Source organism: Ursus arctos, unplaced genomic scaffold (assembly GCF_023065955.2).
Source record: "Ursus arctos isolate Adak ecotype North America unplaced genomic scaffold, UrsArc2.0 scaffold_11, whole genome shotgun sequence".
Lineage (NCBI taxonomy): Eukaryota > Metazoa > Chordata > Mammalia > Carnivora > Ursidae > Ursus > Ursus arctos.
Genome location: NW_026622775.1, coordinates 65,911,815 through 65,934,179, shown reverse-complemented (window position 1 = coordinate 65,934,179; position 22,365 = coordinate 65,911,815). Strand labels below are relative to the sequence as shown.

The window sequence follows — 22,365 nt, the reverse complement described above, 5'->3', positions numbered from 1 at the left end:
CTGAAAGTACAAAATTCCAGACTGTGTCAACTAATCTGAAGGAAAAGAATCATCTGGAAATCACAAACAGCCCATGATGGTTGCACAGAGCCATGCAGAGGTGAGAGGGAATCAGGGCAGGTCTGCTTCCTCTCAGGAATGATGAGGCAGAATGCAACTGTGAAAGGGAAAAAAGCAGTCCTCATACAGAGGCCAGAGCAGACGGAGGCTACCCAACAGGAGGAGGAAACCAGTCCTTGGTTTCCCACCCAAAGGAGCTAAGAAGGACCTTGAATTCCGGACAAAGCCTCTCTTTTCACTTCCTCCTGCTAATAGAAAGAGGCTCAGAAAAACCACTCCCAACTTTTCACTGCCAAGGGTCGCTTTGTTATTTTTCCCCACAGAACCTATGCTTTGAAAAACTGTAAATGAGACTGAGTAGATAAAATGCCTAACTCATTGACTAACACAGATCGGTTGTGCCATAAATGTCAGTCACGTAAAACATGTGATTATTTGTTTCTCTTCCTGTTTTTCTAAACAAAGACAGAACATCATCAGAGTTCTGAGCATCATGAGATTGGTAACCAGGGTTGCCCTAATAGAAGCAGACAGGTCTCCTATTCCTTTTCCAAAAACTTTGGAGTAGGTGAGTTTTGGAATTCAGGATTTTTCAGATTGGATAAAGATCATACAGGCTGTATATTGTACACCAGACACCACCACCGTCAGGTGTGGAACAGCACTCCACAAGCAAACACATAATCTTTCTGCAACTTAATATGTGAATATAAAATCTATATAAAATCTATAAAATATGTTCTATATTCTGAAATCTAGATTTTCACAGATCTCATAAAAATGTATAGATTCACGTGAGTGCAGATTGGGTTTTCTCCCAAATGAATTCTGATCAGGTTAAGTTTTTGGCCCTAAATTAGTAACGTAGAACTTTGCATCTTCAGAGTTTTTGAACTTAGGAATTCCAAAGAAATTGTGTACCTGTACTATTCTATGTAGTTCTTTAAAAAAGAGGTAGTCTTTTTGAAAGAGTCCATTAAGCTTTAGGAAATGTAAAAAATGGTGGGTAGCAATTTCAAAACTTACTACAAAGCTACAGTAATCAAAACAGTGCGGTACTGGCATTAGAATAATAGACATGTAAAGTGTATGGAAGAGAATTAAGAGTCCAGAAAAGAGTCAAATATCAATTGTTAATTGAATTTTGACAAGGGTGTGAGGGAAAAAATAGTCTCTTCAACAAGTGGGTCTTGGGCAGTTGGATTTCCACATACACAAGGAATGACATTGGATCCTTACCTCACACCAAATACAAAAATTAAATAAAAATGGGTCCAAAGCCTAACTGTAAGAACTAAAACTATAAAGCTGTTAGAAGAAAGCAGAGTGGTAAGTCTCTGTGACCTTGGGTTAGGAAAGTTTTCTTAGGTATCACACCAAAAACGTAAGCAACAAAAGAAAAAGTAGATAGATTGGACTCCATAAAAATGAAAGACATCTGTGTATCAAAGGACACTCGCAAGAAAGTGAAAGGACAACCCACAGACAGAATGTGAGAAAATATTTGCAAATCTTATTATCTGATAAGGGTCTAGTATCTCGAATCTATAAAGAAATCCTACAACTCAACAATAAAAAGACAATTTAGAAATGGGCAAAGGACTTGAACAGAAATTGCTTTAAAGAATATATGCAAATGGCCAGCAGGTACATGAAAAGATGTTTAGCATAGTTAGTTGTGAAGGAAATGCAAAGTAAAACCACACAGAGTAAAGCAGATTGGCAGTTGCCAGTGGTTTGGGACAGGGGAAATGAGGAGTGACTGCTAATAGGTACAGGGCTTCGTTTTGGGGTGAAAATGTTTTGGAAGCATGTACTGGTGACGGTTGCACATTACTGTCAATGTACTAAATGTTACTGAATTATACACTGTAAAATGATTAAAATGGTGAATTTTATGTTACGTGAATTTTACCTCAAAAATAGTGGGTAGACAATTATTAGCTCTTGAGGGACCTTAAGGCATCTGGAAACCTTAGAGGTTTTTTGGAATGACTAGCCAGGATGTTGGAAACACAGTAAAACGAATCTGCATGATAATTAAAATGGGTGTTGTGCTTTTTGAAAGATGTGGACAGATTTTAGGAATTCCAGGAATAGAAAGCAGAGTTCCTCCGCCTTGTCACTATTGTCATTTTGGGCTGGATACCGCCACGTGGTGGGGCTGTCTTGGGCACTGCGACAGGTTTAGCAGCATCCCCGGCCCCTACCCACTAGATGCCAACGGTGCCTCCCAGCCCGACTGGGACACTGTGACAACTGAAATTGCCTCCACATGATGTCAGATGTCCCCAGGGAGCAAAGTCACCCCTGGTTGAGAACTACCATTATGACTTCTTCAGGATGGGGATTTTACCTTCTCCCAGAGAGTCTCCTTTAAAAGAATCCACTGCTGAGATCGTCTTTAGTTATCTCCTAACGACAGTGAAATCATTAAAAAAAAAAAACCAAAACACAGCACGGTTGTTGATTGCAAAGAAGCTTCCAAAAACCTCTCTTGTTATAAGGGATCAACTACGTGATCAACTTGTAAACAGCAGGTTTCTCACTGGCAACTACATGCCCTGGCAATAAGCTAAATGTGGATAGCACAAAAAAAAAAAAAAAGAAAGAAAGAAAGTTAGAGTGCAACGTTCCCTTTTCAAACCCTTTTTGGGCAAAGACTACGGCTCTGCCAGCATTCCAGAGTAATGACAGCTGATGTGCCCTTTGTCAACTTTCCCTCCTTCTCCTTTGAAAATGTGGACCTAACTCCTTCCAGAACCTTCTTTGATAACCTCTTCTCAGTCTGGAATCAGACAACATTAGCACAGAGAGCAACCTGTGCTCTAGACGCCCCTCCCCCTTCAGCAGCTGCTGCCAGGGAGGCAAGGCTGGGGACCCAGGACCCCGGTCCCCTGGCTGCTTCACCCCGCACAGCGCCACTTTTGTCTGTTTCCTATCTTGGGCTTTCTGAGTACTTTATTTGAAGGTGGAGTTTCATTTGATTTCATGTGAACAAGAAGTTCTGAAGCTGAGAAGTTTGACCGCCACCGGCCCCACACGAGACCTCTTTTCTGCCAATGAGGAGCCGAAACCCAGACTTTTAATGCAGGACCAGACCACTTTCCTCTCTTCCAGGGGAAGGCAGCCAAGCAGCTGCAGCAAGATGTTACTCCACGTCTGCTGTGCCTCAGTTTCTGCTTCCCTCCATGAGCACACAACTTCTACCGTACAGGCTTGTTCTGGGAATTAAACTGATGTAATTAGTGGCACATAAGCACCACTGCTGTGGACTGAAAGTTTGTGTCCTCCTCCAGATTCATATGTCAAAGCCCTAACCCCAGTGTGAAAGTCTCTGGAGGTGGGACCTTTGGGAGGTGATCTGGGTTAGATGAGGCCATGAGGGTGGGGCCCCCCATGAGGGGATTAGTGCCCCTGTGAGGAGAAGAAGGGACCAGAGCTTGTCCACACTCTGCCACGTGAGGACACAGTGAGACACTGGCCATCAGTGAACCAGGAGGAGGGCCAAGCCCCTGACCCCGCTGCACCCTGGTCTTGAACTTCCCAGCTTCTAAAACTGTAAGAAATAACTGTATGTTGTTTAAGACACCCAGTCTGTGGTATCCTGTTACAGCAGCTTGAATTGACTAAGAGAACTGTCTATCACATCAGCTACGTAAAATTACTTCATCTCTTTCTCTAGGAAGAGACTTGTTAACTCTTCCCATTATTCCATCTAAACCTCATATGGTCAGGGCCACAAGAGAAGGCTCAGCTTATGGGACTATCCAGGGGTTCTGCCACTGTCCAGCCCCATAGGAATCTTCCTCTACCTGCCTCGTCTGGAACCACAAGCTTCCATGGTGCCAAAGGAAATGGTCACCCATCGGGTTATTCTCATTTCTGCTTCACATGCTGATATCAGTGAGAGAGGTACCTAAGCCAAGGAGGCGACGTCAGTCAAGGTCAAGCTGAACTTCCTCATCCCCTAAGTTCTTAGTAACTCTCAAAGAATACACATCGATGACATTTTACATCACTGCTAAAAGACATGAGGGAAGGGCAACATCCATGAGCCAGAACCTCTGAGAAATTCCTGGAAACTACAGGTTGGTCACAAACAGCCTGAATGAAGGACTGATAAGTCCTCAGTTTATCTCAGGAAGAGGGTAAAGGTAAGATGTCTCCCAGTTGCTGCTCAGTGACGCTGCCAGGGGCTTTGAATAATGATTCTGAAAACACAAGCAGACTCAGGGATAGCTCTTCAAAGACAAATCTCAACTGTCCTCAAGCTTCTGAGAAGAGTACAATGCTGAGGTTCCCACAGGGTGGGAAGCCCCTCGCTCTTCCTAAGCAAGGTCTGCAGACAAGTAAGGCGGGATCTCAGGGACATGGATCCCAGAGAGATCCCAGATTTCCTTGTCATGCCACAAGGAAAAGATGCCACCGTACCCTCTGTGCCAAGCAAACAGGACAAACAAACTGCTGCATAAAACTGAAACCTTTTCCTTTCACCTCCTTCTTAGCTCCCTGTGGATAGACTGGTCTGTACCCTGGCAAACTTAAACTACAATAAAGACAATTCTTTTCCTTCTCCCCTTAATCTGGGTCTGAAAGATGGGCACAGGGACCCATCCAGTTCCAACCAGAGCCCACTTCATATTTTACTACCAGGTCATCCTTAATGAGGTTGAACAAAAAGGGAAGGATTACTGTTCACATGAAAAGATTCAGCTGTTCAGCAGATGAGGTGGATCTGAGAAGTCAGAGCGAAAGCCCCCCTTTCAGACAGTACTATGGAAGAAAATCTCTAAGCTGTATTGCAATGGGACAGAAGGAGCTGCTGGGTTTATAAAATGAGTATAGGCAAGAATGGCGAGAGAACAATGTGCCAATAAAATGGAGGAGGGCAGAGAGAATGTGGAGGAGACTGGGCATTACTAACACTAACTAGGTAAAATGGAACACAAATGTGAGAAACTTGACCGGAAGCCAGAGGAAGACAGTTGAAAGGATGACTAATATGAGGGGGAAAAAGCAAAAGGAAAAGGAGGACGATATAGGAGATCCAAAACATAGCTACAACGAATTCCGAGGGAAAGAGTGAAGCAGAGGAAAGTGAGCACTGAAGAAGTTATCTTTAAATTCAGGACAAAAAAATCTGCAGTGGGTTCCAGGCAATAGCAATGAAAATTGCCCCTAAACCAGCAATTTCCAGGAGACTTTTTTTTAATTTGACTGGAAAAAAAAATTCTATCAACATCTTGGCTAGAAAATATATACATATACAAAGAGAATACTTGACAAAAAAAACACAAAACAAAACAAACAATAGTCAAGTTGACCTCAAGTCATTTATAAAGTGTTAAATACCATGAAACAAAGGAGTAATGACAGTATTTTGAAATAAAAAAAATATATGTATATAATTCAAGTTCCTTACTCAGAGAAGCTGCTGTCTGTGTGTTTAGGCGCAAGCATGTAAGGGCTTAGAAAATGTGTTTTGCTTAAGTCTTCACTGAAAGATTTTATTTGGTGTTATACTCTGCTTTAGTGTAATAGTAAATATTTTAAACCTTATGAACCATGCAGGCTCTGTAGCAACTCTTCAAGTCTGCCGCCACCATAGCATGGAAGCAGGCATGGGGGATTTGTAAGCCAATGGGCACGGTTGTGTTCCAATAAAACTTTATTTACAAAACCAGGCCAGAGTTACACATGGTAGACAAAGCAAAATCCCGAGCTTGTGAGTGAGTAAATCACAGTATATAATAAGAGGACAATTAGTATTACTAAATTAAATTATAGAAAGACACAAAAGCAGGGTAGATAATGCAATCATTTAATAGCAATAATCTAAATTTAAATGTGAAATTCTATTAACCCAAAGATGTGAGTTTCAAGAAGAAAAGAAAATCCAAGCATGCTTAACTTGGCTTCCCTTACATGGGCAAAGGTACTGATAGAAGTTGTGGTAGGAAAGAACCAAAGGTTAAAAAAATGCTTTTGAAAAGCTCTAAAAGAGAGAGAGAGAGAGAGAGAGAAAAGAAAAGCTCTAACGAACTTCTTGTAGAAATAAAAATAGGAGACAACCTTTCCAAAACATTGCAGAATTAAAAAGCAAAGAAAATAAATGGTCCAATTTGCAAGAGACAGAAAACAAAGAAAAGGAAGGAAGCATAAAGCCAGAAAGCATAAAGCAAGAAGGCAAACACCAAACTAAATATATCTGTTACAATCACTGGAAATTAGTTAAATTCTTACTGAGAGACAAATACCCAGATCAGACGCTTATACTATAAAAAAATCTATGTGATACAAGATACACAAGCTGGTACATAAAAAGACAGGCAAAGGTATGTTGGCAAATGCAAACAAAATCATATTAAAGATTACAGTATTAATTTTTTTAAATGTGCACATCAAGGAAAAATAAATCGGACAAAAAGTCTATCTTTAATGAAAGATATTATCGACTCAGTCTTTTAAGTATCAAGCAACTGCACCAACATATATAAAGCAAACCTGTTAAAAATTTAAGAATAACTGGAGAATTATTTCCAGTAGCTGTGGGAAGATTTAACCATACCTCTCTCAATATTTGACAAAGTAGATAATGGATAAAGATATAGAATGGTAAATTAGGAAGGTCTTAAAAATTCCACTATTAAAGTTTAGTTAACAAGTACCTATTAAATATGAAATCTATTAAATATGCTAATTATTGATCATCTATTAAGTCATAAAGAAAACCTCAATAAATTCCATAAGCTAGAAATTACTTAGTGCACATTTTCTGACCACAATGTAGTAAATCTGAAATTGATTTTTAAAAGTGGGGGATTTAAGAGACCAATTATTTTCAAATTAACAAACAATAAGAACATCGCAATGAATCTTCTTCTGTCTGCACAGGACAAAGGGAACATTAAAAGGGGAAAGATGGAGCAACTAAATGAGAGCACTGCTTCGCAAAACAAAGGGCAAGGAGCTCAAGTTTGCTTGAAAGAAAATGTACAGCTTTGACTGTTTTGAATCTTTGACAAGAAAGAATTAAAATACATGAAACCGACATTCTGTGCAAGGTAATTTTAAAAAGGGCAAAATATAACCAGAAAAAGAAAAAGAAAGAAATTTCTAACGATTAAATTATTGCACTGGAAAACAGATTCAAACAATCAATACATCCAGGACTAGGGTTCCTTGAAAAAAATAGTAAGACAATCTTCCAGGATATCTCGGTGAAGGCAGAAAAAAGAAAACAGAAGCGCATGATGTGGGAAATGAGAAAGATAGAATAGAAATGAAAAATTAAAGAATTTCCTGTAGAATTCTATACAAAAATGTTAAGCCTCAATGAGAAGGAAAATGGAAAATAAGAAAACAAAGATTATCAAATCTGACAATCAGAATAGACCACTATCCATGGAAGAAATAGAAACCAGTCTCCAAGAATTGCATCCATAAAAGGAGCTGTGCCCAAATGTTTTATGGGCAAGTCCTTTCAAACCTTCAAAGAACACATAATTCTTATGCTATTTAAACTGTTAGAGATTGTAGAAAAAAATGAAAAGTGTCACAGTTGGCTTTATGATGTTAACATAAACTTGGTACCAAAATGTAACAAAAACAGCACAATAAAATAAAACAATACGTTCACTTTACATAGAAATACAGATAAAATCCAGAAATAAGACATTCGGTATAACACAGTAGAATAAAAAAGAATAATGCCACTGATCAAGATAGAATTTATTCCAAGAATACACGGACAGGTTAATGTTATGAAATAAAATTTATCAGACCTCAGTGTCAATGAAAAAAGTGGAGAGTGATGGGTAGCAAAAAAGGAACACCCGGTAAAATTAAAAATTCAGTTTTGATAAGATGTTCTATAAACTATAGAAAGATACTGCCTTGATATGATGAAGTGTATTGATCTAAAACCAACAATGAGTGCCATACGTAATGTTGAACCACCCAAGTAGCATTTCCCAAATCCACTACTGTAATAGTTTTCTAGGACACATTAGTTAAGTGTGATGAAAAGTACAGTGTAAACAATAGTTCAAAAGCAGTTAAGGAAATGAATGAGCAACATGTCATATGTCTTAACAGGAGGACTTGGCATGATAAAGATGTCACTTTTCAAATTAATATATACATCCTAAAAATGTATGATTAACATGTGACAGGATCTGTGTGTGGTGCGGGTCAGTGGAGGACAGGGTTTTTCTGGAAAAATGAATGTGCAAGGATGGGCAAGATATGTGCAAGATAATTTTGAAAAAGAATTTTCATCCAGGGACCTTAAACCAGAAAATGTTAAAATGTATTATGAAACCACAATAATTAAAATAATGTATAGAAATGTCAAATCACTATGATGTACATCTGAAATATATATATTTATTATATTATATTCTAATATATTATTATACATATTATGCACAAAATATAAATATAATATGTTGTATTATATTTATATTACAAATATTATATAACTATTACATATAAATATGATATGAATATATTATATGTCGATCATACTACAATAAAAAAAGAATAAAAATTTTTAAGTGAAAAAAATAAAATAGTGTCGCACCAATGCTTGAGCAGAGAGATGTAAATTATGGAACAGAAGCGGGAGTCTCAAGATTCTTTTTAATATAACAAAGGTGGTTTTCAAAATAGGACAGGAAAGGATAGATTATTCACTAAATCTTTTAAGACTATCTGGCTAACCATTTCAAAATAGATATGGTTAGACATCACCTACCAAAATACAAAAATAAATTCCAGATAGATTACAAATGATGTCCTAAAAGAACTGGGGGAAAATAGAGGTTATTTGACTGGCATCTTTCCAAGCATCCCTGGGAAGGCACAATTCATAAAAAAATAGATTAAAATATGTGACTATATAAAAATGGTAAATGCCCATATATTTGCAAAAAACACAAAAACAACAAAATGTGAAAAAACCCAATGGAAGCATAGTTGCTAAATATGTGCAAGAATTATATTAAATACTCCTCATCTTTATTCCTTTTTTAGTAAACCTCTCTGTCTCTCTGTCTGCAATCCATTTGCCATTTCACAGAAGGTGAACACCACCCTGGGAAGGAGGAGGACAAGATTCAGAGAGATGTCCCATTTAGCCAAAAAATGGAACCAAATGTCTTCCCCATTTACCTTCTACAGGTGGACTGTGGGGGGAAATGGGGAAGGAGGTGGTGGAAAGAGGCATCTGGGTGTTTGTTCTGAGCTCCTCTCAATAAGGACCTCAAGGCATTTAAGATAAAGGTGGGAGTGAAGGTGATTTTTCCCACTCTCCATTCTGGGGATCTTGGAGATGCCACATGACAGTTACTGCATCATGAAAGTTACAGCCAGCACGGCTGGGCAGAGAGCAAATGCGGTCAACATGCCTGTGTGGTGTGGTGTTTATGATGTGTGTAGTGGTATAGTGTGCATGGTCTGTGTGGCGTGTGTGGCATAGTGTGGTATGTGTGGTATCTATGGTGTGGTGTGGTGTGTGTGGTATGGTGTGGTGTGTGTGGTATAGTGTGGTGTGTGTAGTATGGTGTGGTGTGGTGTGTGTGATACGGTGTGGTGTGATGTGTGTGGTGTGGTATGGTGTGGTGTGGTGTGTGTGTGGTACGGTGTGTGGGGTGTGTGTAGCGTGGTGTGGTATAGTGTGTGTGATACGGTGTGGCGTGGTGTGGTGCGTGTGGTATGGTGTGTGGGGTGTGGTGTGTAGGATGTGGTGTGTGTGGTGTGGTATGGTGTATGTGGTATGTGTGGTGTGTGTAGTGTAGTGTGGTGTAGTGTGTGTGGTATGGCGTTGTGTGGTGTGGTGTGTGTGGTGTGTGAGTGGTATGGTATGGTGCAGTACGGTATGTGTGGTGTGTGTGGTGCAGTAGGTGTGTGTGGTATGTGTAGCGTGGTGTGGTGTGTGTGGGTTATGGTGTGTGGAGTGTAGTAGTGTGTGGTGTGGTATGGTGTATGTGGTGGGTGTGGTGTGTGTAGTGTGGTGTGTGTGATATGGTGTGGTGTGATGTGTGTGGTGTGGTATAGTGTGGTGTGTGTGGTGTGGCATGGTGTATGTGGTGGGTGTGGTGTGTGTAGTGTGGTGTGGTGTAGTGTGTGTGATATGGCGTGGTGTGATGTGTGTGGTGTGGTATGGTCTGTGGGGTGTGGTGTATATGGTGTTGTGTAGTGTGTGTGGTGTGGAAGGAACCCATGGGGCTCTCCATGCCTTGAGACAGGGGTGAAACATTGCTGAGGATTTTAGCTCAGGAGCAAGAAGTGATCAGGGGAGCTCTAGGGACAAAGTGACTTCCTGGCCAATGGCAACAGAGCAGTTATCTCCCCAGCCAGGAACGGACGGAGTCACAGGCAAACCTTGAGGGTCTGAAGTCCCAGGGAGGACTGTGTGGAGCTGGGTCATCAGGTGGGACAAGGGGCCCACAACAAACAGCCTCAACTCATCAGGAGACAAAAGCATGGTCTGGGAACTAGTGTTTAGTCATTAGACTACACCACCCTCCCCAAAGCAGGACACTAAAATTCACACTTAGGGGTAGCCAAGGGTCCTAATTTCCTACCCACAAACCCAAGAGATCGTGTGAGCCCCTGGACCTGGTCAAAAACGTAGCGGGCAAATCTGAAAGGCTTGTGTTACTTCAAAGAGGCTAAGTTTATAAAGACGCTGCTTAAATGATGGGATCAGGCTGAGCTTATTGGATTTGACTAACTGTGTGTGTGAGTGTGTGTGTGTGTGTGTCTATTTCCAAGGAGTTCATGAAAAAGATCACATCGCTTTCTGGAAAATAAAGAAGCTACATTTTCTCAGCAACATCTGATTATAGCATGAGAAAAAAACTGGCAACCCAGTATATACTATAAATAAGTGATTAATATCTTCAATGTATAAAATGAGCTTACAAATAGAAAAGAAATAAAAATAAATGGGTTTATAAAAAGCGGCCAAAATGCACAGACAAGCAATTTTACATTACAAAAGACGAAATATAAATGACTAATAAGAATACAGGGGGAAATTTTTCAAATAGCAAAGAAATATGCAATTTAAAAATGAGGAGCCACGATGCAAACGTCCAGCTGGCAAACCAAATAGCGCTAAAATACAGCGAACCTGCTGGACAAGGAAGGTAGGTCCTCCCAACCGGTGTGAAACCACGAGGCAACAAAACACAGCAATGCCTTCGTCCTTAAGTGCTGTCTCCTTCAAAGTAATGACTTGCCTGTCTGTAGCCTGATTTGAAAGAGTCAGCTCTTGCTCAAAGCATTGTTGGAACTCATTCTAGATGTTTTCTGAGCCTGCAGCACATTCTTTGGAATATGACGGTAAATCTTCATTGACAGTTTCGTCTCGTGGAAAGAGCCAGAATTAATTTAAAGCCAAGTCTGCTTATACTATTTGTGATCAGAGAAAGGTTTCCTCATAAATCTGCTCTGCTCATGACAAAGAGGCATTTCGGAACCATGTAGCAGCTCACGGAAATAACTCTTTGCCACCACAGGTTAGAAGGATCGTACTTGGCAGCACATCTCTCACCTGTCCGGTTAAAGGTCTCCCACTGGCCTGTCCACAGTCCTCTTTCCACGAAGCCTTTGACAGTCGAAATATAGGCTTGGTCACATCACCCTTGTTCCTGGTCAAAAACTCATAAAATGGCTCTAAATGCATCGTTGGCCTGGCTCCTCTCTCTCCAGCTTCATTCGTCACCAGCTATTTCATAGACCTTCAGTTCTGGCCCCGCCAGTTGTCTGGAAAATCCTCATGGACATCTGGCTAACCTTGTTGGAGTACTTGCTCATTCTGTTCCCCTCCTCACTCTTTCCGCCACCGAACATCTCCCCATCCTGTGCATCTTGGCTCAAAGGTCAAGCCCACCTTTGCAGCAAGCCTTTTCTGCCCTCCCTGCTCAGGGTCTTTCTTATCCACAGTTTATGTTTTCAAGGCACCACCTACATCCTCTTCACGCTACACAGTTTGTATATTTTAATCAGACATTATCTGATCCAAAGAGATTAGAAGCCTGCAGGAAGGCGAGGACCCAGACTCTTTTTACTTGGTGCGTGGCATAAAGTCCAGCATACCGGAAGTCCTCAATAAATAACTAGCAGATAAAGAGAATCTGATATGCTTGGGAGGTAGATGTGCCACAATATGGTCAGAATAGTCCTCCCTCCGTCTGTGTGTCTGCCACTCGCCCATCAGGACATCAAGCTATGTCCTTCCCCCTTGCACCTACATGGGCCTTGTGGCTTGCTTTCACTGCAGCATGGGACAGCAGTGACATTGGGACAGGTCTGGGCCCAGCTCTTCAAAGGCCTGGCAGCGTCTAGGGGTGCCTGGGTGGCTCAGTCACTTAAGCATCGGACTCTTGGCTTCCGCTCAGGTCATTATCTCCGGGTTGCGGGATCGAGTACCGTGGGGGGCTCTGCACTCCTCAGGGAGTGTGCTGAAGATTCTCTTTCCCTTTCTGTCTCCCTCTACTTCTCCCCTTGCTCATGCTCATGCTCTCACTCTCTCTAAAATAAATACTTAAATCTTGAAAGCAAGCAAGCAAGAAAGATGGTCTACACCAATGGAGGAGAGAGGCCACCAATTCTGAGATCCAGCCTCAGTGGTCAGATGCACTGGGCCTTGACTCATCCCTGCCCCACAGAATCATAAGTTATAAAACAGTTGTTGCTTTAGGCCACTATGTTTTGGGATAGTTTGTGGTACAGCCAGCGTAACTGAGAAACTGGCCTCCTATCTTAAAATCATAACGGCTCTTAAATTATCTTCACACCATTACCTCTAAGAGGTCAACCTTCTCCGTTAAGAATCAGGGGCCTGATCCCTTTGTGTCTGTAGCAAAGCAACCAAATGTCTGGTTATTTGGGGCATCCATAAGAATCAGAGTCATTATATGTCATTTATATGGCATTACCTGCACTTGCCCTTCTTTCTTGCCATGTCTCTCACATCCCCATCTGAAACTCTGCTATGCATTTCATTGTGCGGAGTTCCAGCTCCATTAGGGTAGGGATTTTTTTCTTGTCTTTTTCTCCGTTTCCCTAGCTTTCTGGCACATAGTAGATGCTCAATGAAACTTTGCTGAATGAATGAATCATTCTTTGTCCCCCTGCTTCTACCCGATAAGCCCCTTGCCAGCTCTGCCTTCCCTCAAACACCCCATTTTAAAACACATTCTCCCTCCTCACTACTGCATGGTCTGCTATCTTTTTAATTTTAACATAAATATCAAATATTCTATATCCACAGGAGCCACAGCTCAGCCCAAGGCTACCTCCTTTGACTCAGAGTTAACAGCAATGACTAGGTCCAATAATAATGCCAATTTTGTACTGCAATCAGAGAACCTGAGTTCAGACACACTCCGATGCGTTCAGTAAATGTTGCCCCCTTCATCCGTTTCTTTCTGATGTTCTCTTTCTCAGACCTCCAACAGCATCTACACATTACCTATGTCAGTAATGGTCTGCAAGTCACATACATGCTGATAAAATTCGCATTTATGGCCATTTACTCTCTGCTAGGCTCTGTGCCAGGCAGTCGATCTGTATAACACGTCCTATTTTATGAAAAAGAAAGCCTAGCTTTCAATCTCAGACCACCACTTTTCCCACCCATCGCAATGACTCTGGAACTGGAAGGCTCTAGACCAAAGGATGAAATAAGCAAAGGTGATGCACACCCCTTAGGCCCTGGAGCTCCCCCCGAGACACATTTTTCACCCCTCCTTTTTTCACATGCTGAAGGCACACACACTTTCCTCTTCTCCCTCTTCAGCTCCATGATCAAAACCCGGCTTTTCAAAACATTCACTCCAAGATATCAATGACTGGTAACAGCCTCAGAGGTGACACCCCTCCCTACAAGGGGTCTGACTTTCCACCAAACGCTGAGGATGCCAAAAGAAAACAAGACTTGAGAGTGGGCAAGTCAGATTTCTACTAGCAATCACACCATTCAGGCCTGCAGTCATCCCGGCTTTGATGGGAGGAGCGGGGAGGAGGGAAGCGTGGGGGCGGCGAGGAGCCCTCTCACAGGGTAGAGGGGCGGCCTTCGGCCATGACAGAGTGCTCACTCACTATCCTGGGCCGGTTCCTACACGTGTGGGTGCTTTGCTTCTCAGCTTTCTATACCACACGCATCCCTGCCTGGCTTAGTTTCTAATCTCACTGTTTTCTGACAGCCTAGCTCAGGCTGATAATCTCTTCATCCCGAGAGAGTACTTGTCATACTTAAGAGCTTCTGTCTGGTGTGTATGTAATATAATGGCATATTTATTCTTCTGTTCACATTTTGCATGAAAAATGTACTTAAGACAGTTACTAAAAACAAGTAACATCTCACTGATGGCCCCGAGAAGTAGTGTAGGCTTCAAGTCCCTGCTCAGTCAACACTGGTACTTCTAGAAGTTTCCACAGTGACCTCCAGACACAGTGAACTGTGATATTCCTTTGCACTTCTAATACTACTTCATAAGCTTGTGATAACTGTTCCTAATTTGTTTCCTTAACTAGATTGTGACGCCCTTGAGGGCAGGGAATGTGCTTTATTCATATTTTTGTTCTAACTCAGTGCCTGGTACTTATTATACAGTCAATAAATCCCGGAAGAAATAGTCTCTTGTTCATTTGGTGGCATGAAGAAACTGTGAACCACAGATCCTGGTAGGTTTGGGGACCTTTTGCCTACTGAGCAGCCTGGTCAGACTGCCAACAGTACGTTTTCAACTTCCCTCCTGCCGCACTGCATTATTAGGATTTAAAGGAGGCCCAGCGATTCTGGGTGCTCCTGTCTTACCACAACTTCCTGCCGCTGTAACCTTTCACCTCAATGTTACTAATTCCCCAGGAGAGCAGATCTAAGAGGTAGGCCATGGTTAAACCAGAGTTCCCCTTTGTCTACCATCTGAATCTGTAAGACTCCTAATCTGTTCCAGTTTATGTCCCTGCATAACCATATGTCTTTACTGTGGTTCCTACGTATGACCAGTCATCATCAACGTTCCCCGTAATCCTCAGCCTCTTAGCTGTTAGGGAGTCACACACAACCTTCTTGACAGTTCTTACTTTCAACTTATGACTATAAATCTCAAATATGTCCTTAGGACTTTCTGGTGACTCTACTAAATTTCCATAATCTATTTACTCTCTCGCCTCGAAGGGTAATATTTCACATCTTCCTTTGCTCCTCAAACCAACATCATTTTCTATTCCTCCCTCACTTGTAGCTGACGATCTTGCTTTTTATTAGGTTGAGGGCATAAATATATTCCGAAGAGATGATTACCTCTCCTCCTCCATATCTGCGGCTTCTGTGCTTATAGACCCTGGCTTCTCCCTCACTTCCCAGCACTCCACTTGGGCACTGAATCCCACCTCCTACCTCACCTATACCATCAGCAACTCTATTCCACTGTTCCGTCAGAATATAAACATGGTATCCTATCTCCGACCTTAGGAAATTCTTTCTAGATCCTTCCAGCTATCCTCTGTTTCCCTGCTCATCTAGGAAAACCTTTCCCAAGAGTTGTCTCTTTTCACTGTTCCCACTTCTTCATCTTTCATTTTCTCTAGGAAGCACACAGTCAGGCTTTTGTCTCCCTCACTCCACTGAGACTATTATCCTCAGCGGATGTCCTCTTATCACCAAGGACCTCCACATGGCCAAGTCCAATCCTGATTCCCAGCCCTCCTCTGACTGGGCCGAGCAGCTGCCTGTGACACAGCTGAATACTCTTGCCTTCTCAAAACATTTCCATTCGGCTTTGAGAACAACGCAGTCTCCTGGTTTTCCTCCTAACTCCCTGGCCGCTCTTTCTCAACTTCTTCTGCTAGTTGGTTCTCCTCCTCTTCCCAGCCCTCAAATACCAGAATGCCCCAGATTCAGTTCTTATCTCTCTTTTCTCTCCATATGCCCCTCCTTGTAGATCCGTCCACTTCTGTGGCTTTAAATATGTTGATGTGTCCCCAGTTTACATGGTAACCCAGCTGCCCCTCCTAGCTCCGAACTCACATATCTAGTTGCCACTTGGCATCTCTACTTAGATGTTGAATAGGCACTTCTCAGAGTGGCTACAAAAAAGAAACACTTGTGCTTCCCACTCCTGCCAGCCCCTAACAACCCCATCATCCTCTAGTTTTCCCAGTTTCAGCCAAATGTACTACTGTTTACCCTGGTGTTTAGGCCCCAGACCCGGAAGTCATCTTTAATTCCTCTCTTCTTTTCTCATACCCTGTGCCCAAACTTGTCAGCTCTACCAGTGAAATGAGAGCTGAATGTGATCACTTCTCACCACCCCACCGTTTCACCCAAGTGCTAGGCATCACGACCTTTCCAACCTTGGCTGCTCTAACAGCTTCCCAACCGGTCTACCTGCTTCCCCAGTCATCCCCCCACATAGGCCACTCTCCACGCAGCAACCAGAGTGATCCTTTAAAAATATAAAACAAGCCACTCCCCTCCTAAACCTGTCTGATTGGATGGCTTCCCATTGCAATTGGAATAATACGCAAATTCCACTCAGGCCTAAAAGACCCACATCGCTCTGACCTAGTGCATCTTCACAACCCGTTTTCGAACTTTCCTGCCCATGCATTCTCTGTAGTTCAGCCACGCTGACCTCTTTGTTCTGCCTTGAACAGGTCAGGCTCTTTCCTATCTCTGGATTTGCCGTCCCTCTGCCCAAAAGGCCCTTCCAGACTTGGCAAGGTTTGCTCCTCACTTCAGTTAGGTCTCTGCTCTAATATCTCCTCTTCAGAGAGAACTCCTCTCACCACCCACCCCATTGCCCTATAAATCTCTATCCTCTTATCCTGTTTACTTTTATTATAATGCTTAGTAATCCTTGACTTCTTAAGGTGTATATATTTGTTTGTCTATCTTCCCTAAAAGAATGCAAACATTTTACTGGCAAGGAGTTTGCTGCCTTGTTCAGACTATGTGTCTAGAACAAGTGCTCACTATATACTTGCTGAGCACAGGGATGCACGAATCAACTTCAGGAGGAAGTAAGAGATGAGATGCAGAAAGACAGGGAAGCAGTGGCTCAGGTAGAGCATTATTTAAATAAATTTAAAGCTGTGATGTACTTCCAGGAACGGAGTCAGCAGTAATGATGGGCAGGCACAATGGGAAGCCAGCTAGTAGCCTCAGAAGGGCCTCTCAAGCAGCCCCGTTAGATAGAAATTTCTGCAACGATGAAAATGCTCAATGTCTCTGCTGTCCCCAATAGTAGCCACTGGCCATGTGTGGCTATTGAGCACTTGAACTTTGGCTAGTGGGAATGAGGGACTGGATATTAATTATCTTTAATTTTAATTCGCATTAAAAAGCCACATGTGGCTGGTGGCTATGGTATTAGCAAAGCTCTAAAACCTGAAGACTCTCTTCCCCCCACTTGGGATTTCAGAATAATAATGTATTCCTCACTGAGTTGTGGAGAGGATGAGTGAAATAAAGAGCCTGGACAAACTAATTTTGAGTTGGCCCTCAAAAACTAATAGCTGCTATTATGACACAGAGTTGCAAATTAAAGTACTTTAAATGCATGTCACTTAAATTTGGCTCTAAAGGGCCAGAAACGAACTTTTATTAATTTTTATCATAATTTTGTTGTTTAATAGAGTTAGTGGACAACCAATATGTGGGTCTATATTTGAGCTCACAAACTAAAAATAGAAAACAACCATTTTGGGATCTCATGAAGGCCTTTCAGAGATAGATGACTATTCCAAGTGGATCAGCTTGCTGATACTTACAATGAGCTAATTAGCTTTGACAATAGCTAATATGGCATTTGCAAAAATCGGATTTGTAACAGTACTGTATTATTTTCAAACAGTGTCATCTGCAACTTCCAGAATGATCTTGGGTAAGAGTACTGTTTGTTTTATACTATTAAAATAAAGAGGAAAGTATTTACTTATTGGAAACATTATGTTGAATTTTCTAAAGCTTAAATTCGTTTGGACATAAAAATCACCTTTTTTTTTTCTTGTCAGTGGCTGGCCACACTTTCTTCCATACTGAATCCAGAAAATAAAATTAACACAGATATAGAACATAAGCAGACCATTATGACTAACCCTTAGGAATAATCTAATCTAATAATAAAATTACACATTTGTTCAGAATAAGTATGGTGCTTATTTTTAGGCCAAGAGAATTTGCAGCCCATAGCAGCAGAGGTGAAAGTGGCATTCCACAGCCCTGCCTAAGTGTGTGCTGGAGACTCTGAGACTCCAAAGAAGAGGGATCTATTTAAATTAAACGCATGCTTAAAGGCATTAAGAAAAGTTGACGTTCTTATTAAGGAGACCAATTAATCTGTTGGAAGCCACTTTACAGTAGTTGAAAAAGTGCCCTAGGACATAGTAATATAAATGAGACTGCGAGAAGAAAGGGAACTAAAATGCACTTTTCCACAAGGGAGCATTTTCCTAACTGCCCCCACACCGGCTTTGCTCTTTGAAATGCAGATCCTTTTTCCCCCGTCCCCCACCTTTACTGCGAGTCTGGGGTAGCAGAGGGTAACAGAATGGAGATCCCTAAATACCAAGGTCGGGTGTTTAAAGACTTACCAATGGGCATCACTAAGAAAAAAGGCAGCCAGCAGAGGACGAAGCAGCCGACCACGATGCCCAGTGTTTTGGCCGCTTTCTTCTCCCGGGAAAACTTGAGGAGCCTCACGGAGAAGTGCGTCTTGTTCTTGGCGCTGGACACCCCGGTGCCTCCTACTGCGACATTTTTCCGATGGATGCGGAGCGTCACCTGCTCCGAGTCCGACTTGTCGGTCTTGAGGCCAGACTTGAGGCCCCTGCTTTCCCTCTTGGCCACAACGTAGACCCGGCAGTACATGACCAGGATGATGGTCAGTGGCACGTAGAAGGAGCCCAGCGCGGAGAAGAGCACGTAGCCCGGCTCCTCGGTGATCTGGCAGATGGTCTCGTCCTCCGGGGCCGGCTGCCTCCAGCCAAAGAGAGGCCCAATGGAGATGACGAGGGAGAGAGCCCAGACACAGAGCAGAGCCATGAGACCCCTCTTCTGGGTGACGATGGTGGGGTAGCGCAGCGGGTAGCTCACACCTATATAGCGGTCGATGGAGATGATGCAGAGTCCCATGATGGACGCGGTGCAGCACAGGACGTCCACCGCCGCCCAGATATTGCAGAAGACTCTGCCAAAGGCCCAGTAGCCCAGGATCTCGAAGATAGCTGAGAAGGGCAGCACGGTGGAGGTGAGCAGGAGGTCGGCCACCGCCAGGTTGACGATGTAGTAGTGAGTGACCGAGTGCAGATGCCGGTGGCAGGCCACGGAGAGGATCACGAGGATGTTGCCCAGCACGCCGAAAATGATGAGGCCCCCCAAGATCACCCCGAGCAGAATGGCCTTGGATATGTTCACCGGTGCCGGCGGGTGGGTGCAGTTGGAACTGTCGGAGGCATTTCCAGAGAGAAACACCATGGTCCCAGCCGGGGCCGGCGAGGTCCGGCTCTCGAGAGCCACCCCCGGGCGAGGGCGGAGGCGGAAGCGAGGGAGCAGAGTCAAAAGGTCTCGGCTCAGGGGAGCCTTGCCCGCTGGGGTTAGCTGGGGGTGAGAGATAGCGCGCGGGTGGGAAGCAACCCCGGCCTGCCGTGCAAACCCTCAGAAAGCCACGCAAAGGGGCAGGGCGTTAAAGGCGACATGGCCAGGGGCGCGCGGGGCTACCCACGGACCCTACCCACCCGTTGCGCTGGCCTCCGGCCCTAACTCCCTTTCCTACCCGAGGCTTGGCGCGAAGCTCGAGGAGGCACGTTGGAAAATGCGGTCGCAGAATTACAGGGGCCCGCTTTTGCGTACTGTCTGATCCGTCCTGGTTAGAAGATGCAGCATTCTGCACGTAATCTGGAATTCAACAGTCCAGCGCCAGTCTCCCCGCAAACCACAATCAAGTACCGCTTTGCCGTCGACTCTCAAAAGCGGGCACCTCTGGCATCTGGGCGCTTCTGCCGGCCCGCAGTTACCCAAGGGTGACTGACCCGCGGTGGACTCTTGCTAGATCCAGCTTCTCCGCGCGCAGGCCGGGGGAAGTGGGTATGAAACATTGGCCAGGACCGAGGCGTTTGCCGGGCGTTGTTTGCTTGCGTCTTCCTGAAAGAGCGCAAAGAGAAAGGCGGAGTATATACCAGGCGCCCCGGGGAGCGAGGCCAAAGCCGGCTCGACGGACCGTGGGCGGTGGCTGGGAGCCCCGCCGACTCTGCGGTCCCGGAGTGGCGTGCCCTGCCGCAGCACAGGCGGCGCACGAGCGGACCGCGCGCAGTGCCCCGGCCGCGGAGAACCTGCCCTGGCGCGCGGCCCGCAGCCTCTGGCCGGCTCCAAGATCCGAAGCAAACAAACCCCAAGCTGCAGCGGCCAATTACGAGCGGCCGCACAGCGAAATTAAACCCCGCGAAGCTCGCTAGGCGGGACTGCGGCTGGCTTGTGTGTGCCGCGCAGATCCGAGTCGGTGAAAACTGGCGGTTGCCATTTGAACAGGTTGCTTCGCAGCCACCTGGAGGGGGCGGCCTGGGAGAGGGAACCGCAGCGACCCGGGGACCTCAGGCCCGCCAGTGCCACGCGCACGTTCACGCCGGAGGAATTCACACTTGGGTGTGCGGTGCCCGCCGGTCTGTCGATCAGCCAAACCGGCTTGAGAGCCAGGTCCCGAGCAGAGCCTGGCGGGGCCCGAGGGCTGAACGCTACCCAGGTCGGTCCAGGAGCACTTTTCAAGCAGCAGGATCGGCGGTGCCGGAAGGCTTGAGCCTTGAGCCACACCCGGACGGGCTGCGCGGGTGCAGGCGAAGCTGTGGGGAGGGCAAGCGCTACTCTGCAGAAGGGGCTTTGCAAGTGGCGGTCACTGCGAATTTGGTTAGGCTTAAAAATCAAGCGGAAAGGGGACGCTTCGGTTTTCTGGGCTGGGGGCCGTGGTCTGTGTGAGAAACTTAGGTTTCTACGGCTGCGAGCCGACCCATAGGAACTCAGGCAGGAATGCGAGGAGTGGGGACCCATCTTGCTTTCTAAGGACTCTGGCTGGGGTCGGGCCCAGAGCCCGGACCCTAGAGGCGAAGGCTATTGTGAAAAATCATAAGTTCAAGAGCTCACAGGTGGTACTAAAAGCAAGCAACTGCAGAAAGCCTCTTTTCTCTACCTCGGGGCGATTAATACGGGCTGAAAAACACACTTGTTAACTAGGAGGTAACTTTCTAGAATACGTAAGGGAAACAGGGTGGGGTGGGAATGCTGGTGTCAAGGCGGGTGAAAAAAGCAGAAAGTGCGGGTTCGGGCTCACCGGGAAGGGAGGGAGATGTGCCCTCACCCACCCGGCCCTGCTGGACGCCTGCGTCCCGCGCAGCCGCGCACTCACCTGGAGCTGGGAGCGGACCGGAGGTTCGGTCCCACGAGCAGCTCTGCAGCCTGCTCGCTGGGGGAAGAGGCGACCGTCTCACCAAGGAACCAGTTCTTAGTTCTGCACCCGCTGACTCACCCCTCCACCACAGATGTCTTTAAGCTCCCAGCTCAGTACCGCTTTACCTGCAGAATTTAAAATAAAGAGTGAAAATAGGAAAAGAAAAAAAAAACAGCAACAAAAAACGAATAGCCACCAGGAACTCCACATTCACCCTTTAAATATTCAGCTCCCCGACATCAGCAAAGAATGGCAAGGAACTTTGCAGCTAGCTCTCGCTGACGTCACACAGGCAGTAGCCCCAGCGAGTACGGTAATCGGCTGTTTACCGTATTACTCTGCGGCAACAGGCAGAATGCGCACAACCATATTTTTTTTTACACTTCCCGCTTCTCTTGAGTGGGTTAAGTTCTCGCTTTACTTTAAAAAGCGGTGTGTGTCTGTGTATGTGTGCGTGTTGGGAGGGTGACTTTTATTCATAGTAAATAACTTTTTAAATGATACGATTTTTAAAATAAAGAAAAATTGACAATTGCCAGACAGATACTATTGCATGTATGGTGTGTTCAAAGAAATGACCCAAAAGTTACATTAGAACAGCTTTATTTAATTAACACTTGGACTAGGTTCTGTTAAAGAAGAACATGTTGTTATGCCAAGTATGCAGGTAAATTATATTATTTGCAGATGTTTTAGGAGGAGAGTAAAATCAGATAACATTTAATAAATCTGATTGTAGTAAAATTGATTCCAGGAAGACAAAGTGAGCATATCTAAACTTTATTAAATATGATCCATCTCTCATTTCTTTAGACAAATGGATTTTTAAAAATAATTTTTATTT

At 44.3% G+C, this 22,365-nt stretch overlaps 1 protein-coding gene across 10 annotated transcripts in view; it reads right to left on the bottom strand.

Annotated features, from left to right (window-relative positions):
* The window catches only part of ADRA1A (adrenoceptor alpha 1A), a 109,182-nt gene extending 87,053 nt beyond the window's left edge, over positions 1 to 22,129 (bottom strand). For 4 of the 10 annotated variants that reach the window (XR_003321648.4, XM_026518958.4, XM_048212137.2 and 1 more), the window contains exons 1-3: positions 21,736 to 21,833; positions 21,480 to 21,646; positions 18,679 to 20,227 (exon numbers count right to left, since the gene is read on the bottom strand). Coding sequence is in view for 9 of the 10 variants with exons in the window: in XM_026518958.4 (XP_026374743.2) it covers positions 18,679 to 19,561 (883 nt within the window). In the remaining variant the exon portion in view is untranslated. Of the gene's footprint in view, positions 1 to 18,678; positions 21,041 to 21,479 lie in introns of those variants that run through there. The other 6 variants (XM_044391156.3, XM_026518957.4, XM_057310196.1 and 3 more) reach the window with 5 other exon arrangements.
* Between the last annotated feature and the right edge of the window lie 236 nt (positions 22,130 to 22,365).